The 18,961-nt window shown below is 41.0% G+C and overlaps 1 protein-coding gene and 1 long non-coding RNA gene across 5 annotated transcripts in view; one reads left to right on the top strand and one right to left on the bottom strand.

Annotated features, from left to right (window-relative positions):
* Positions 1-4,286: 4,286 nt before the first annotated feature.
* Positions 4,287-18,961, top strand: part of LOC125010565 — a 108,611-nt gene continuing 93,936 nt past the window's right edge. For both annotated transcript variants that reach the window (XR_007113093.1, XR_007113092.1), the window contains exon 1: positions 4,287-4,569. This is a non-coding gene — a long non-coding RNA (uncharacterized LOC125010565). The remainder of the gene's footprint in view (positions 4,570-18,961) is intronic.
* Positions 4,719-15,897, bottom strand: LOC125010564 (cell wall protein DAN4-like). 3 transcript variants are annotated; one of them, XM_047589312.1, is made up of 7 exons: positions 15,686-15,897; positions 8,344-8,658; positions 6,938-7,249; positions 6,279-6,407; positions 6,087-6,173; positions 5,867-5,952; positions 4,719-5,781 (listed from the first exon to the last, which is right to left on the bottom strand). In XM_047589312.1, the coding sequence occupies exons 1-7, from the start codon at positions 15,741-15,743 to the stop codon at positions 5,722-5,724; spliced, it is 1,047 nt and encodes a 348-aa protein (XP_047445268.1). In that variant the 5' UTR covers positions 15,744-15,897; the 3' UTR covers positions 4,719-5,721. The 3 variants fall into 3 exon arrangements, with proteins under 3 accessions (XP_047445268.1, XP_047445270.1, XP_047445269.1); XM_047589314.1 differs by having other exon boundaries at positions 6,096-6,173; positions 15,686-15,895; XM_047589313.1 differs by lacking the exon at positions 15,686-15,897 and adding an exon at positions 10,963-11,093.

Below are 18,961 nucleotides of genomic sequence, written 5' to 3'. Positions count from 1 at the left end.
ATTTTTCTTGTCCTTCTTTTATTCTTTCCATTGTAGCTTTACATTCATTCTTTTTCCTTTCTTCTTTTTCAGTTAATATTTTTATTTTCTCATCCTTTCTTTTTTCTTCAATTTATCTCTTTCTTTGTTTGTTGTTTGTTTGTTTGTTTGTTTGTTTCTTTCTTTCTTTCTTTCTTTCTTTCTTTCTTTCTTTCTTTCTTTCTTTCTCCCCACTCTCTGGGTGCTGTGTGCGCCTCACACACACACACCGGTGCAGCACTAAATCATAAATATATCCCCTTTCATAAACACTCCTTTGGACAAATTCCTGCTCCCTGGTGGCTCCTTCACACTCCTTAATGACTAAAGCAGAGCTGCTGTAAATTATATAAGCCCAGCAGCACGCAGACACACTGGGACATCAGTCACCGACATGGCTGCGCAGGGTTCAGGCCGCCAAACTGAAACGAAAACACTGTTCACCCCGTTGGTAGACTCCTCAAAAGGTTACACATATTGCCAGTGCATTTTTATCATTCCGCTTCCCCCCCCCCCTTCTCCTTTCTCTTGCGGAGGATCAGGTAGGCAGCTGCTCGTGTCATTCATGATTAAAATGAGCACCAATGAGAAAACATGCTTGTTTTTTTGTTTTAACATGGATTTAGTACTTTTTTTTTATGTGTGTTATAGCGTGTTTGTTTGTTTGTGCTCCGTTCGTGTGTCCTGCGCGATAAGATCAAGGCAAGATCACATTTCACTATTTTCTTTCCTCTTGACAAACTTTTTTTTTTTTTTTAACAAGTGCTCAACTTGTAAGACACAGCGAGTGAAAAAGCCAAAGGGTTGCTTTGGAGCAGAGTGTCAGTCAAGCAGCAACACACTGGAGACAACTTAACCTCTGACCCCAGCGCTCTTTGAAATGAGTAGACTACTTGACCGGAGCTGACAACAATCCAAGTGTCTCTGCCGCTTCCAACCCCCAAATTGAAAGTGAAGGAAGGAATACAAAAGGATGGGCTGGAAAAAAAAAGTTTTGGATAGGAAAAAAAAAAAAGTTAAAAGGGAAGCTTTGGGGCAGAATACACTGGGAAAACAGCAATCTTGGGCGCATTCGGATTAATTTATGATCAAAATGTTTGCTCATATTTACCTCGAAAGAAGGGTATGGCTTTTTTTTATGATATTTTGGCTGCAACGCGACAGGAAAGAAGTGGGCTTTATCTCTGAAATACCACCTTATCAAGTCTCTTGAAGAGTGGGCGGGTGGCTCACAGCATGCCTTTCCTAAAGCGGTGACCGCCTGCTTCTCACTTTTGCTATTTGTTGTCCTTTTTTTCCGGTTGCCTTTCTCTCTGTTCCAACTGTGCTTTTTTTTTGTGTGTGTGTGTTTTATTTCGACTCCACACGATTCCACGCTGCCAATTTCGATATGGAGAGCATGAACCGAACCCTCCTGCTTTCTCTTCTCGTCGGATGCCAGCAGATTCTCGAAGACGCAGATAGCAACGTCAGCCGGCACCAAATCCACAGGAGCGTTCCCAGCACGGCAGCGAGCCCCCTGTCCGGCACCAGCCCGGCGCCCGGCATCTCCAAATCCAGGGAGACTTACGACAACGCTTACTTCTACATCCTGTTTGTGATGGTTTTCTACTCCTTCCTCGCCATGACGCTCTTCAAGTGCTTCACGAGCAGCGACGAGGAGAAAAAGGATCCTTACGAGGAGTTCATGAGCGCCGGGCAGACGTCAACACAAACGTTCAACGCGGGCCACATGGCGGAGAAGTTTTACTTTGAAGAGGAGAGCAGCCTGTGAGCCACAGGCTTTCTACGGAGAAGGGGAAGGAGGGGGGTATGGATGCATATGGGGGGGGGATGTTTTGACAGTCACCAAGCTAGAAGAAAAAAATGTCAGTGAGAGCTACTCAGGCAAGACCTGCTAGTGATTTTAAGAAAACCTGTAGTAAGTCTTTTTTTTTTTTCGTTTTTTTTCCCTGGCCTTTTTTTTTTTTTTTTTTACCCCTTTCCATCTGACAATCAGAAAACTCACGCAAGCAGGCCGGTCGGCAGGCAGGCAGGCAGGCAGGCAGGAGGACAGCTGCCTCTGATGATCTAAGAGAAGGGTGGAAACATGGAGAAGTGTGGGTCAATGGCAGGCCGGAATCTCCTCCTGTGAGGCCCAATCAGGATCAATAACACCGGGGCCTTCGACATGCACACACACACTGCAGGGAGCCAGGGATACCTCAGCAGATCGGTGGTGTGGACGACACAGACGCTGTGTGTGTGTGTTAAAGAGAGAGTGTGTATTTAAGAACAATGACGCATCCTTTTACTGCGTAAGAAAATCACATATTTGAATATTTTGGATAAGATGAGAAACACTGTGATTTCACTCTGAAGATGAACAATAAACTGATTATGCGCTTTCAACAGTAGCCACATATATATGCCCGCGGTTTGAACATGCACCGACAGCGTTTCTGAATCAGATCCCACTCTCAAATTGGCTCTAATTAGACCCAAACCTTCTCGCAATAGCCAAGACCGAGCAGCATTCCTTAGCCATTACATTGTAACTGATCTTCGGAGACTCGACGCACGGCTACAGGGCCGCTTCAACCTCCGGGTGACCCCCGCATGATCTAAGTTTACAAAGATGTGGCGAAACGTGAACCCGAGACTCCCTCCGTAGAATTAACTCCAATTGCGCAGCGGGATTGTGGAGAGGATCTCGAGGAGGACACGGGCTTCTGATTTGCACCGCACGCCGCAGTCGCTACCTTCGCGCGGACGGGGAGGACGCCTCAGATTAGCAGCTGAACGCGTGCAGGCGGACGGATAAACAAACACGCATCAAAGAAAAAAAGACACGCCGCTGCAGTATGTGTCTTTGAGAAAATTAAATCTTTGAGGTCAGAGGTGGGCCTGGACTGACAATGCTGGTCTAATTTGAACTATCCGCTCCTAGAGGATGTGCCGGTCCCTGAGGCCACGAGGACCTGTTTCCTCTTCGGCCCTCATAATTGAATTTTTGTCTCATCCTCCTCCCATGAAGTGCTGGGGTCACTACGTGTGCACCCCACCTAGCCAAAAAACAGCCTTCATGTGTGGAGCAAGTCTACCACAACAGGCTCTTTAACTCTCACCAGACATTTTTCTGCATCCAAAGCCCCAAACCAGGAACTGACAACATACTATTTTCATAATAGAGTTACGCTCACACTCACAGTAGCTGCAGCCAAATGGCAAGAATTTATCGCTATGCAGTTTCATTTCTCATATGGGTTTGATATGCCCGAACCCTTGGTTGCAGAGCCCTCACAGCTCTACTGGAGAAAGGTCTGTACCAGGGATGTAAAAACATAACCCGGCATGTGGAAAAGTTTTGTGTTTTGTCACTGACACTGTCCCTGGGTTATGCACACTGGAATGTTTACAGTTACTTATCACTAGATTAAAATTCTACAATAAAAATAAGCGATAATAAAATGTGTTTTACCTCATTACTGCAACTTGATCTGAGCTAATGAAGGTACTGGATTCTGGACATTGGTGAGGAATCTGGGGGTGTGCTGCCATCTGCTGGTAACGATTGTTAAATGCATTAAATGCAGAACTATATCGTGCATCATGGTCAACAGAGCTGAAACAGGAATGAACACGGGTTTAAAAGTTTTGTCCATCATTCAGTAGCATGAAGGAGGTGACAAATTAATTTTGAAGCCTCAAACAGGAACGAGGAGTCCCGCAGCAGATGAGATGGTGTACTCTTATCTCAACATCACCAAGTCTGTCATGAAGAAACAGAAGACAGGCCACAGTGGTGAAAGTTCTCCAAGATGCATTTACCTTTTAACTTTGTGAGTGCAGGCGGATGGGTGCTTATGAAGGCAAAGGGTGCAAAGATGTTGTAAACACATCACTTTATTATGCCTCCATGTAAAAACACAGCCCAAAATTCCACAGTATATTGTATATAGTATATTGATCTAATAAAGGACAAATTCCTTTAAACCTAATAAACTGTTTTATTTACAACTTTCATGACAAACAAAGTGAGGAAGTGATGACCTCATCACGTGCTTCCACCACTGGCTTCCACTTGCTGCTCTTCTTTGACGTGAGTATGCATTTGCTTACTCAGCTTAAATATGTTTAACTATTAATAAATATGGGAAAATAATATGATCTGTAAGTGTCCCTGTTTCTTCATTTCACCTACATAACATTTATTTCTTTTTCTTCTCTCTCTCTCTGAGCTTTACATGTACATGTGTACATGTCCATGTCCATATCCTGGCCTGCTTTATTTAAATTTGACGTCCACTTTTCTTCCGCCGTCCGTCATAGCGTTCATATATCGCGCGAGTGGAACGTGACGTCACGTGTAAAGGGTCGATAGATATATGTCTATGTAAAGGGTCAATACACTTCGGTGCAGTAGGTGGCAGCATCCAGATTCAACATTGGTCAGTAGAATTAAGGAAGAAGAAAGATTTGCTCACTCAAGTTTTGCAGCCTCCACTACTTCCTGGCGACGATGGCAGGACTAATTCTGCCAGCAACGATGACAACAAATGCTGCAGACAGGTGAGTCAGTCAGTGCATCCTCTATCTGCCTCTGTCTCTCTCTTTTTTTTTTTTTGCTGTCTGGTTTCTTCAATGGCTTTTTGTGCTTGTGTCTGCAGTTGATTTACAGACACGGTTCACTAAAGATCTGTGAATAATTAGCCAACACGTTTTTATTTTTTTGTTCATTTATTTATTTATTTTGCTTATCTGTGAATGTTGTGTGTCTGTGAAGGTTGCGTTCAAGGTTTTTGTTGTGTGCCCACAAAATGCGGTCTACTCGTTTTATCCTTTTATACTTTTTAATGTACCTGGGTGAAGTTAGTTTAAGTTAGAATATGATTCAACAGACACTGACGCCCCATCCACTGATTTGTCACTTGGGGACCATCAGCAAGTTGCAGAATGAACTGAATCATATTATATTCAATATCTTAATGTCTACACAGACATGTTAGTGCGAATCATAATTTAAAAAAAAATCCTTATGTTGCAAACAATTTGATGTGTAGTGTGTATTTGTTTATTTTTTGTATTTAACCTTTATTTAACCAGGAAGTCCCATTGAGATTAGAAATAGGTAGGTAGCATCCATACAAAGTTAAAAGCGATATAAAACAGGTACATGATACATAAATGAGCATTTTATCTATTTCAGCTTTGAAAATAAAAGTTGAAATACAAACAGATACAAGATAAATGCATTTATATGGCTTAGCTTCCATGGCACGAGATCTACTCTCTAAAAATGTATCCATATTGTTCTACTTGATTCAAATTCTTCTTCTATTTCATATTAATATTTTGGAAAAATTGTTATTACGGAAAACTCAGTAGCGTTCTCAGCAGCTTCCATGTCACGTGCCCCACTGATTCCAACATATACTGTATCACTACACTGGACAAATAAGGCACACCTTTCATATTGGATCTTCTGTTTTATAAGAATATTTTTAGGGAAAAATAGGAATTATTTGGCATGATACAGTTTCATCATAGAGCATGAAATAGTGACAGGAACAAGTCAACATCAACAAGCAAATAAACAAGAAGATATAAACACAACCAGACATATAGTTGTATAAACGGATCACTCGTGAGATTATTGAGATCCAAAAATGATTCCTTTAGTGCGTGAATTTGTCTGTGGTCACTGTATTCAGAGGTGTTTCGTCATGTGGGGTTTATGCTTTTGACTGCGACGGTGCAGCCATCGCAGCTATCCTGGAGAAACTGTGAAAAAGAGGACACGCATTCATTGCCTGCACACAGGGCATTTCAACATTGTGGTGCATATTCAAAGGTTGTTTGTACTTACATTAGATAAAAACTCTGAGATCGCTCCTCTGTTTTCATCTTGAGTGGCTAAAACTGAAACCTTCAGGAACACTTTGATCGTTTGGGCTGAAAGAACGTAAGAAATGTGCAGATAATTATACAATTTAAACATTGCTGATGAGCAGTACTGGATTTACAGTAGTTCAAGCTTTGAATTTTTGAATTTTAGTATTGTTTGTATTGTATTGTTGTATTGTTACTTGTTTGACCTGGTGCTGTAGAAGGAGACATGGTGGGTGGTGTGGTTGTGGCATTCATTGTTGTGTTGGGAGCTGCTGTGAAATTGGCTGTGGATGAAAAAGTTATGGTGATATTTTTCACAGGACATCTAATTCTGCCAAGAATTGAATGTTTCTAAACCTTCTGTTTTGTGTGTGCTGACATTAACTTACATCCGCAGGTTGAATTAAAGTCTGAACAGCAATCTCCAAGAGACACGCATATCTGGTCACAGTAACATGACGACCTGCGGCAGCTGTTGTCCTGTCCAGGACAACACAGTGCTGGCGGACCTGCACAACCTGTAGCATAGATAGCACACGTAGAGCGTCTGTGTTGGTTAATTACTGTGTGAGGTGACTTTATTGACAGGGTTCCCTGTTGACCGACAACCAAAGATGTAAGTGTAGGACGGGCTGATGGAAAAAACATTCACGGTGGCTCATGAACGTTGTGGTATATAATTCTGAGTGTCTATGAATGAATAAAGCTTTCGTACAAGAGAAACCCCACATTCAAAGTCACTAGCTTAGCATCATGGCAAGATAGGCCAGTTGTTTTTTGACTGCAATGCTCTTCTTATAGCAAGAAAATCTGCCATATTTTTGGACTCGGGATACTCAAATGATGGCATACACCATATGCAATGCAATAAAGTAGGAAGAAATGTTCAGTTCTAAGACTGACCAGCATGTTGTTAGTAAAATACATGAATTAAAAATGTATCACAATTACGTTAATTGTTAATTTTTTTTTTTTTTAGTAAATTGTGAAACAAACTTTAATGAACTCCAGAGCAACACATTTGACCCAGAAAATCATAACAACTGACCTATAATAGTAGGGGCTGTCGTCGTCGTTGTTGTAGTTGTGTTGGATGTAGTACTGTTTCCTGGAGTGGCTTCTGTAGTGCTGTTTGCTGTGTCGGGGGCTGCAGTGGCATTGACTGTTGATGCTGAAGTTGTGTTTTCGTTAACTGCTGTCGGTGTAGTGCTGTCCGTTGTAATGTTGAGCGGTGTAGCTGGAGAGGGTGAGGTCACCTCAGTGACGCTTGTATTCAGTGGTGCAGATGTTGTTGTGTTGCTTGTTGTGTTGGCCGTTGTAGTAGCAGAGGCTGTGGGACCTGGAGTTGTGTTGTTCTGTGCTGGAAGAAAATGTGGGTGAGGATAAAAACATTATTGATGGCTTCCACAGTGTACTTCCCACCGCAACGAAAGTGTAGAGTTTCCAAACATGCCATGGTCTAGGTGAATCCTCGATTCTGATTGGCTGCATGGTGTCCATTAATTACTTACATAGGCAGCCTGTATTTAAAGTGGGTAACCATAGCAACAGGAATGCAGTCAATGCACGTTGTACTGTTGCTCATTGCGTTGGCCATTACAGTAGCAGAGGCTGTGGGAGCTGGGGTTGTGTTGTTCTATGCTGGAACAAGATATTATGCTTGGAAAACATGTTCCTTGAGAAATCTCCCCACTCCATTTTCTTGTTTTATTGCAGTAATGCACATCTGCCTTTTTGCGTGATCTTTGGTAATCCTATCAAACGATTTCCACTTTGCTTGTCCATGACTATTCTGGCATCCTGGGGCACGACAGCCCCACTAGGGGCAGTATAGTTATAATTCAACGATGTGCCTTTCTGCAGTAGTCTAATATTTTTATGTGTCAAGTTGATGGCCTCAGTAAGTGTGAGCTTGGAGTGACCTGAGAGTGTAACTTATATGTGGACCAGTCATTACCTTCCCATCACAGGCTTGTAATGCAACAAACCTGCAAAATGGTGCAAAATGGCAATGAGAGAATTTTACTACTCTGATCAGCTCACACAACTCACCAGAAATAGAACCGGACATTGTGTTCTCATTTTTATCTCAAATTGTGTTTCATAACTAGAACAATTAGCTCTCCAGACTGTCCCCAAAATAATATTAAGATTTTCATGAATTAATGACAGTCAGTGTGTAAGATCTACTGAAGCCTGAAGCGGAGCAGCAAATGGGATGCTAGATGCAGGTAACAGCTTGTGTGTTAAAGTCACTGTCCTTTTTAACGTGATGTCCAACAGATTTCTTGGACCAGCATGTTGTTAAGAAAACAAATACATGAATTAAAAATGCATCGCAATTACGTTAATCGTTAATTAGTTTTTTTTTTTTTTTTTTTTTAGTAAGTTGTGAAACAAACTTTAATGAGCTCCAGAGCAACGCATTTGACCCAGAAAATCATAACAACTGACCTATAATAGTAGAGTCTGTCGTCGTTGTTGTTGTAGTTGTGTTGGATGTAGTACTGTTTCCTGGACTGGCATCTGTAGAGGTGCTGTTTGCTGTGTCGGGGAGTGAAGTGGCGTTGACTGTTGATGCTGAAGTTGTGTTTTCGTTAACTGCTGTCGGTGTGGTGCTGTCCGTTGTAATGTTGAGCGGTGTAGCTGGAGAGGGTGAGGTCACCTCAGTGACGCTCGTATTCAGGGGTGCAGATGTTGTGTTGTCGCTCGTTGTGTTGTCCGTTGCAGGAGCAGAGGCTGTGGGACCTGGAGTTGTGTTGTTCTGTGCTGGAAGAAGATGTGGGTGAGGATAAAAACATTATTTATGGCTGCCACAGTGTATTTGCTAACACAGTGAAAGTGTAGAGTTTCCAAACATGCCATAGTCTGAATCCTCGATTCTGACTGGCTGCATGGTGTCAATCAATTTCCTACATAGGCAGCCTGTATTTAAAGTGGGTGACCATAGCAACAGGAATGCAGTCAAAGTGTTCTTTGTGTTTTTTTTTTGTTTGTTTGTTTTTTTTGCATCGTGTTAACATGCTAACACCTGTAGCAATATACTACTGCAGATAGGCACATTGTCAGATTATAACTATACTGATAATGGACAGTCAAAAACAAAAGAGGAAACAAACCGGCCCCACACAAAAAAAAGTCAAGATTCCTGTCAGTTGATTATCTTTTCAATCACTTACAGGTAAATATCAGGCTATGCTACATACCATTCTACATTTACACTCATTTAAAAGATAAAACTGAGATTTTCTCTGCTCCCCTCAACAGAGAGGGACAAAAACCTAAGAAATTTATGGCTTGAGGCCATAAAATGGGTGGAAAGAGATGGAAAGCTGTGGGACCCTGATGGGTGCGATCCAATAGATGGAGATCATGACCGAGTGGGGACGAAAACCCAGACAGGCACAGAGAGAACGTGCCTATTATTATAGTATAAAAATACTATAAGGGCCACTAATGGCCTTCCACTGGACTGGCTGAGGGCTACACCGTAAGCATGAGCTTGGTGTCTTGAGGAGGCTGAGACCTCCACCTGCAGCCACAGTGAGCTGATCATCTGGTTGTTGGGTTGGACAGACCAGAGTCAGCTGAGGTTGGACCTTTCAGCCCAACCTCCAAAATTATTAGTGACAATGAGAAACAGGTCCTATATAAAAACTCCCAGGGGTAACTAGATGATGTCATGATGACATGCTGATGATGTCATCATGACATCATCGACAAAGGCCACACCCATTGTGGGCATGTCCAAGTGTTTTGATTTTAGAGGTTTATTTAAAATCAGCAAATGTTTTTTCATAAAAGTATTATTTGAAATGTAAATTAATGGTGTTGAGTTTTTTTTTTTTTTTAATGAACACAAATGCTACAACGTCATAAAAAAATATATTTTCCTGCCAATATGGCGGCGTCAACAACAAAAGTCATGTGACGCCCAGAACGGGTTACACCGTAGAATCTTCCCTCCGATACATCTAACATGGCGCCCATCGTTTGAGTTGGCCAGACTCTCTCTAATATGCGACTCTGAGCACACCTGCTTCTTGCAGTGTTGGCTTCTTAGGGAGGTCTTGGGCCCCAAGCGGTTGCCTGTTTTGGCTCTGGATGTAGTCAGTCAAGTAGCTCCACATATTTATACTGCCTTAACAGTTGGATTTTAGATCCTTTAAAGCCTAAACGTATTGCTGTTGCATGCGGTATTTGAATTACCGTAACTCACAGTGGTTTGCTCTATTGACGAAATTCAAAGTGTTGAAGCTGAACACTGGGAAGTTGTGCTTTCGTCTGTGTGTCTTTTACCAACAAATTCCTCCAAACAACTCTCACAGTGTTCAGCCACACTTTGAATTTTGTCCATCTGTGAATAATGGTAATTCAAAAATCCTTTTTTTTTCTTTTGTTTTTAACGCGTAGGTGGATGTTCAGGTCTTAAAGGGTTTAAGCCCATTTAATGCAGTAAAAGAGATATGAGTCACCTTTCTGTCAAGACCTAAATGATTTTGCTGCGGATTTAAAACAGGAAGATCATTTTGTCTTGCTATGGTTTTATTCTGTACAAAATGTGGCGTTTGCACCAGATTTCTTCAGTCTCTTTTATTTTAATTGTCAATCAAAGTATATGTTTAGCAAAATTCAAAATCCAGTGTCGACGGCAAAATCATACGGATTATATGGATTTCTTCAACTATGGAAATAAAATAAAATAAAAGAAGCTTTCCTAAGACTGTTCACTCTTACGTTTACTTCAAACTAGCTTTACAGCTGGAAAACAAACATGGTTAATGACACCACATTTGCACAAAGCCCTCTATCCTTGTCATCTACCAATTTTAAAACTAAAGAGTAATTTGTTAATCTTATTAAGAAATGTATAGATATCTTCCAGAGATGAACATAATTTTGGCCCTGATGGATGACTCAGACAGAGAGAATTCCTTGGCCATTGACATAGTGCATAGTGACTAATAATGACCGTACTGTCCGCATGAGACCTTTTGTACTCGGTAGCAGTACCACTGAAATCTAGTGAGTTATGAAGCTAATCAGTATTAAAAGCAGCCATATTTCACTTACCACAGTAGAGGGGTAGCAAAGCCACAAGAAGCACAAAATACAGTGGAAACCAATCCATGACTTTGACTGGAGAGTTTGCTTAACAGGAGCCAACTGAGAGTTGTCACTGTCAGCCAACAGTAACAACAAGTACCTGTCACGTTGAGTAAGAGTGGAGAGATTCTCATTTCCGCGTTATCCTCTAATGGGTTCTACATAAAATATGTGGTACAGCCAGGAGATATGTAAGGAATGTTGTTGCTGCTCTGCTTGAATGACAACTCAGACTTGGAGTTAATCAGTATCAGTGCCAGTATTGTCGCCAGTAAAATAAAGACTGAACATCTGTTGTATGGTGACACATTAACACCAACAGCAGACAGTTTTTTGGTGTTATTTTACCGACCTGTCCGAGCCATGCACAAGCGTGGTAGTTAAGAACAGGTGGGATTTATCATCACGATTACTTATTAGTGTGTGTAGCACCGGTGTCCACACCTTTGGTACTGTAAATATCTGAGACAAAGAGAAGAGTTGCTCCTTCAGACTCGTTGCACAGTTTTATTTTGCTAACATTACTGTTAACACGCTTGAAGGACAATAGCAAAACACAAGTGCAGCGTCGCGCTAAGTAAACAGGCCCACCAAGCCCACAATGAACCCTGTCATGCTCTGCCCTGACGCTGTGCAGCATCGTCTTTTACAAAACCAAAACGATTCCAGACAATCGACTAATGTCGTGCCAGTCGTGTGAGTTGCAGACTGTTTGCAGTCAGTTTGATGCTGTTTCCAACAAGTTTCGGTATGAAAATCGCGCTTCATTATATTGCGCTGTAATTGCAAATTCAACTAATCATCCAGCCCCACTTTTGTCCATTGTGTCCGTCACCTTTTGTGTGTTTTTGTGCCTTTTTAAAGGTGGCAAAAACTTATGGGATAGGAAATATCTTACGCTGGGGTTTTTATTCTTTTCCCTCGTGAAACTGTGATGGGTAAAATAAGACATAAAAACATGAATTGCACATTATTGAGGTGTACCTAACAGATACAATATATACAAACACTGATGGTGAGGAAGTGATGATAAAAGGATGAATACCATTAGTGCTACGTAATCATCCATAATGTTTAAAGTCCTTTGTCTGTTAGATATCAGTGTAAAAGTGGACATTGTCAATATTGCCCCCCAGTGGTCAAGGCCAAGAATACAAGTTAATGTGACAGATTTGGGCTGAACTCAATGTTACGCCACTGTTTAAATACTTAAATACTCACTTGTAAAGTTGTAAATTGTAAATTGGTCAACTGTACATAGTTTTACATGTCAATACATGTTAATACCTGTTAATACCTGTTAATACAGTCTTATTTACAGTCTCCCTTCTCCCTTTTCACTATTGATTTTGTTGAGTTTGTTGGTGTGTTATGTTGATGTCTCTGTATGTTTGTGTACAAGCTAATGGACACTCAAAGTTCCCCCAGGGGTTGAATAAAGTATTTTTCTATTCTATTCTATTCTATTCTATTGGCCTTGCAGATGTGGTATTGTTGCTTGTTTGGCTGGTTGTTGAAATCGCTGCCACTGAATTTCAAAAGGGACGACAATCCTCAAATGACCACCCACAATAACTGGCAGAAATTTATCTCCTGCAGTTCATTTCTTGTGTTTGATTTTTCCTGTTGCAGAGCTTTCAGACCTCCAATGGAGAAAGATTTGCAAACGTACAAAACGAAATCCTTGTATTTTTCATTTTGTTTTTATTTTTTGAATGTTTATATTTCCTTACCATGAACTTAATCCTCTAAACACAGACAACATGACACAGAATGGCCCAAATCCCTCAGAGACTACTGACAGCTGAAGGTTTACATGCTCGTGAAGTTGCGTAAATGTGTAGTTGCTTTGATTTTAGTTAGGTATCTGTTCCACAGGCACTTCGGGGTAGGAGCAGATTTAGATCCACAATGTGATATTTTATGTTTTTGATTTCCTTTGGATATATCTATATAAGAGGCTTTGTTGATGCTTTTAAAATATGAGAAACCAAAAATGAATGCGATATAACACATAAATATATGCAGTGGTAGCCTGGCGTAGCCCAGTGGTACCACAGTTACAGCCATTTTCAACTCGCGTGTATTCACTCGTAGTGAAATCAAATTTACAGGGAGCTAAATAATGTCAGTTAATATGTTGTGGTACTTGTGAAAGTAAATCTCCCAGTCTGAGTTAGAAAGCAAGGCACTGTAATGTAGACATGTTCCTCTTTTGATTTCTTGTACAACTTGTACAACCAGACCTGTGGGAGTCTTGCCTATGACTTACTTAAACACATATCTATTTGCACTCAGGAATTATAAATATCTTGGCCCAGTAATTACGTGTCTGCAATGTGTAATTTTTTTTTTTTTTCACACTGGAGTGAAGCTCCTTTTGTTGACTCACACCCAGGGCATTCCTTTTACCTGCCAACCAGAAAAACATTTGGCGGCCAGATAGAGACAGTCCCTGCCACACCTCAACTGCAGTAATAGAGAAGTAATAGTCAGATAATTATTTGGATCATCCTCATTACTAGATGTAGCACATAAAATATACTTTAGTTTTAAATTCTCACCAGACATGTTTTTGTTAACTATCAAGCAGAGAAGGCTTTGCTGGCCCTGACGACCCACCACTGCTATATACTGTATATACTTAATGCAGATATAATGACTGATAAAATCCTTCATCCACGTTTCTGGTGGCATCGTATTAAATGTTACCAGCAAATAGGTCCTTGTGTTGTGTGCAGAATGTCATGAAAAGTTCTTAAAAGTTTTTAAATTGGGCTTTCACAATCTGCAACACAACACGAAGTAGACTGAACATAAATGATCAAGTTTACAGGGTGCAGAGTCCTGCAATTCAATGTCCGCATCAACAAGCAAATAAACAAGCAGATGTAAAGAACTGCACCACTGAAATTAAAGCAAATATGTTTTTAAATGAATAGATCAGTAATGAGATTAGTTTAGTGTGCGAGTTTGCAGCTATGAGAAGAGAAGACGCACATTTATTACCAGTTTAACCTTGTGCAAGGCATTTTAACATTATGGTGCATAATCACAGGTTTGTTTGTACATTAACTGTTGATGTTTGAGTAAAAAGAATGTAAGAAATGTGAAAATAATTCTATGTTTTATAAGTTTAAAGGGGAAATTAAACTTATTGGTCCGTGTACTGCGAACTATATGCCAAATAACACCTTTGCTAAAATCAAACATTAGAAAGTTGCTAAAATAAAAGATTCTGTTTATTTTTCTAGTTTACTTTTCGTCATTTCCACCTGGCTGGCCTGCTCGGGAGTCACCATTTTGAGGTCGCGCAATTGTCACGGGGTTGGCTGGAAATGGAAAAGGATGAATTGGAAAGAGATCTTGAGGCCGGTATGAATCCTGTTGGATATTCTTTTGAACTGATGCGCCGTGGTGGTTCCACTAAGAGTGGACAAAGTAGTGAAACCGGTGGTTTGGAGAGAAGAGCACGTCGGCAACACTAACTGGTGTCACTGTGGCTGTTCTACACAAAAGCCACTTTTTCAGAGACCAATTGCTTGTTGTTGTTGTTTTTTTATTGGTTTCTGATGTGCTGATTTTGTTCTTGTCCCAGTCCACGATGTGGTTATTTCTCTAGCAGTGAACTGTGATGGCTAATTTAAAAATTTCCTGTTCTGCTTTTTCTTTTTGAGCCCTTGTGAATTTCCCAGCTGTCTCCCTTTCTCCGTGTGTGAATTGGTTTTCCTGATTCCTGATGCATGTTTTATTTTGTCATGATTTGCATGGCATTTCATAAATGACTAGGAGCTTTGTGTGTGGCTTTATTGTTGTGTTGATGTGATGTTTTTTCATTCTCCGTTTGGTTCCATCATCCCCCGGATGTGTGATATGTATGATGTCTTTTTACCGTTTTACTGTTTACTGTTTACTGTTTTAGTCGTCAGTTTTTTGTGTGTGTTTTGCGCATCTTTCTTTTACTTCTTCTCTTTTTTTCTTTGTTTGTTTATGAAGTCGCATCTTAAGTTCTAAGGGACTTCCCGTTAAAAAAAAAAATTCCCTAATCTAACTAAGAGCCTCGCATTGGTTTTCTAAAATATGTTTGTGAAGTTTCACTTCATTAGAATTTCATCCAAACTTCATTAGAATCATGAGTCGCTCTTCTTTGTAAACATCATTTTCTGGGGCAGTGCAAACCTGCATTACTACTAGTGTGGAATTATTCTACAATATTCACTCATCATGACAATAAAAAAGTTCATTAAGTCGGTCTGCCACAGTACATACATACATTTTTGATCATACCGGCTAGAGCAATTCTTTGTTAGTAAAGTCACAAAATGTGAGGTCAGTTGTCCATCTCTGTTACAGCCAAGTAACAACCATGACGTTCTCAGTGTGTAACATTTCCGGAAAGCCCAGCAAATAGTGAGTGCACATTTCGCAATTCTCTACAGCCCACAAAGTCAATCTTTTCCGCATGATATACCAGAAGGTTCACGCCAAGCTCACACTCACTAAGGCCAATCAACTTCAAAAGAAAAAGAAAACAGAAACGAACAACATAAATCCTGTTAGTTGATTATCTTTTCAATCACTTTACAGGTCAACTGGAATTCATGATAACAGCCATTTGTCAGTGGCTGTCAGCGCAACCAAAATCCAGTGATGGTGAAGCTTCTAATAATAATAACAACCTTTTACTTACCACAACAGAGAGATAGCAGAGCCACGAGGGGCACAAAATATAGTGGAAAACAATCCATGCCTTTGTGTGACTGGTGTGTCTGTCTGCTAGGACTGAAGCGCTCTAATTGCCAAAGTTCATTAAATACTTTTCATCTTGTGAAAGGCGGAAGGAGTTTTACTTCCTTGTGCACCGATGCATGTGGATTACACATGCAGGCATGTGAGGAGAGCGCTCACAGACGTATTTGGTTGACATGTGAACAGACTGACAGTGATTAAATGAGTGCACACTTGTTGCTGTTAAGATGTATAGGGACTCTGTGTAAAATGGTATGAGAGAACACATTGTTAGCTATGTAACAGCTTTAACAGGTTGTATCAGTTTAACAAATGGCTTCGTTGCAGAGATGTCACAGTACAGCTGGCGCTCATGCCTCCGAGTTCCATTTCTCAGGTGGGTTTGATGCGTCTGACTTTCAAAGTGCAGCCCTCACAGCCCTGCTGCAGAAGGAGCTGAAATAGAAACTGTGAAAGAGAAGACACCCGCTGATTACCCAACCCGAATGGCTTTGTGAAACTTTCTTGCTGCGTGTCACACAATGGAAGTTGGTTTGTACTTACGTTAGATAAGGCGTCTACAATCACGCCTTCATTATCATTGTTGAAGGATAAAAGAGAGGCTTTTAAGTGAACTGTCAGTGTGTAGGCATCTGAAGGAAGCAAAGCGTCAGTTAAAACGTGTTTCAGCGTGCAAACATCTCTGAAATAGATATTTAGGCCACTGACTGTACTTTTGTCTGAGCTGATGGTGGCATACTAAAGCATTTTCTACTTTCATGCTTTTATAAGTTTAAATATACAACTACTACCACTTGCCCATGTAACATTACAAATAAGTACATGTTGGTTTAATTATGTAGTATGCTATTAGGGATGTCTCGGTCAAATATTCAGATTTTTTAATGTTAAGTATCGGCTGATCCAAGTCCGGATACAATCTGAAATGCACAAAACTTTAGTTTCGGAGAAGCCTTTGCCTGAATGTACTTGGCGTATTGCAGTTTCTTTGTTTTATGGTGGTGGTGACGGCAAATGAAACTGCCGCCTCACCTCACCAAATATCCATATTTTACGACTTAATTTCCTGCAGTGAAGTACTTTCAGAGAAACATGTTTAATCATGTGAACCACTGATATCCTGATATCATCATATCATTAATTCTGCAAGTACAAGATTGTTTGAATATTTGTTGTCAGTTTGTTGTAATGTCTTTTTTTTTAAAAAAATCTTTTTTACTGGGTTTTTTAATGAGTAATCCTGGAAAATGAATGCCGTTGCATTTTTCTGCAGAAAAAGCAGAAAAAAATGCACCTTTTTTCTTTGATATTTTCTTAACTGCCCGTTCATGCCCCCAGCTATACACTGCATTTCCCCTTCCCGTCATATTTATTTCTAGTACAGCCATGTAAGAGCTTCAGTAAAAAACATCTCACAGCAGAAAACAATTACTATAAACATTACGGTAAGAAAAGCGCACGCGTTTTAATGATGGCTGCGTTCCAACAAGATACGATCTTGCCACTGTGTAAGCTGTTTAGCTGTCCTAGCATATTCAGTCATTTGAAGCATGGTTACGAGCCATTCTTAACGTTATGAATTCCACTTGCTTATCCTGCTGTGTCTATCACAACGTGTACCGTGACAAAGCTCTCTGCAGACCAACCTGTAGCTGTGGAGACAGATGTTATGAGCCCATCAAAAGCCGTTGACGCGCTGATTTTTGGGCCGACTTCATTTGTAGGAGACGTTACAGATGCTGACTGTGTGGTCTCTGATGCAGAGGCGGTGCTGTTGTTCGTCGTTCTGGGTGCTGTTGTTGAAGAGATTGGCGGTATTGAAGATTCAGTGATATCTGCCTGTGAAGCTGTACTCACGCATGTTGCGTTCATAGACGGTGTCGTAGTATCGTTGCTTCGCGGGCTGGTTTCTGAAGTCGTTCCATAAAGTTCTTGCGTAGTGTCAGTCTTGCTGTTTGTTGTTCTGGGTGGTGCATCAACAGAGACTGATGAGGTTGTGCTGTTACCTGCTGGTGTAGTTGGATTAATACTTTCCCGAACTGTTGTTGTAGTAGTAGTAGTAGTAGTAGTAGTAGTAGTAGGAGGCACAATTGATGCCGAGCTTGTGTTCACTTGGGATGTTACCGATGTTGTACTGGATTCTGTTGTTGAAGAACCTGAAGATGTGGAACTATTGGTGACATCTGCCACTGTCGATGTAGAACTGCTGCCTGTTGTGATGGGTTGGGTTGTCGGTGCAGTGCTTAAAGCTGGAGACAGAAAGTCAGGTTTGTGCTATAAATCTTAAACCCTGTCACAAATCTCAAATGGACGAATGGCTGTTGCTGTCAATTAGTGTCATTGTTATGGGGGGGGGGGGTCGGGGGGGGGGGGGGGGGGGTCTCGTCTGGTCTAGGTGCGTGGTACATGTCAAAGTTACATCCACACGAATACCAGGTCCAAAAGTGATCAATGCTCTCGCTCTTTACCCTCATGTGCAGTAGAGTGATGTTCATGCCGTGGGACTCACCGGCCAATCAGCCCAGCCACCCTCACCTCAGGGCAATCCTAGCTGCTGGGTTTAAAAACTTTTCTGAAACCTTGCTTACTTACATTGTGTGCAGGTTGACAAGTAGTCTGAGCAGCAGTCGTTGTTTGACACACAGAACTCGTCACAGAAACACCCCCTGACACAAGCGGAGTTTTTTCCAGAGCAGCACAGCACTGGTGGGCCGGCACAGCCTGAAGCACGCAGCACAACATTAATGAAGCGGATGACTCGCAAAACAAAGTAGATATCAGTGTTATAGTTGTAGCCATGTCTTTAGAGAGTGCTCAACAGACGTTAGAGTGCAAGGCTGGTCTGGCAGAGATCACTACAAATGAAATGAGAGTGGTTGAAATGGATCCAGTCGGTATAAGTGAGAGAGGTGCAATTAAACATTGTTGAGTTGAAATGGAAGCAGAGTCTGTTGCACTTCAATCCTGGACGCACAAAAGAATTACAGTGTATGAGGAGGTTTTGTGGTTATTACCTGTTGGACTGGTATTCTGAGCTGAAAATTATAAAGAACAATGAGTTTACACATTGGAATTCAGGGAAAAAAATAAATAAATAAATGAGAGACCTTGGCCCAATCCCAGTTCTGTCTCTTGGCCTTACCCAACAGTTTTGAATGCATCTGCCCCCTTGTAAAAAGCCCCCGGAAATTATCTCACAGCAAATTTCACATTCCCA

Source organism: Mugil cephalus, chromosome 7, assembly GCF_022458985.1.
Source record: "Mugil cephalus isolate CIBA_MC_2020 chromosome 7, CIBA_Mcephalus_1.1, whole genome shotgun sequence".
NCBI classification, from domain to species: Eukaryota; Metazoa; Chordata; class Actinopteri; order Mugiliformes; family Mugilidae; genus Mugil; species Mugil cephalus.
This window is presented reverse-complemented; position numbering and strand designations above follow the sequence as displayed.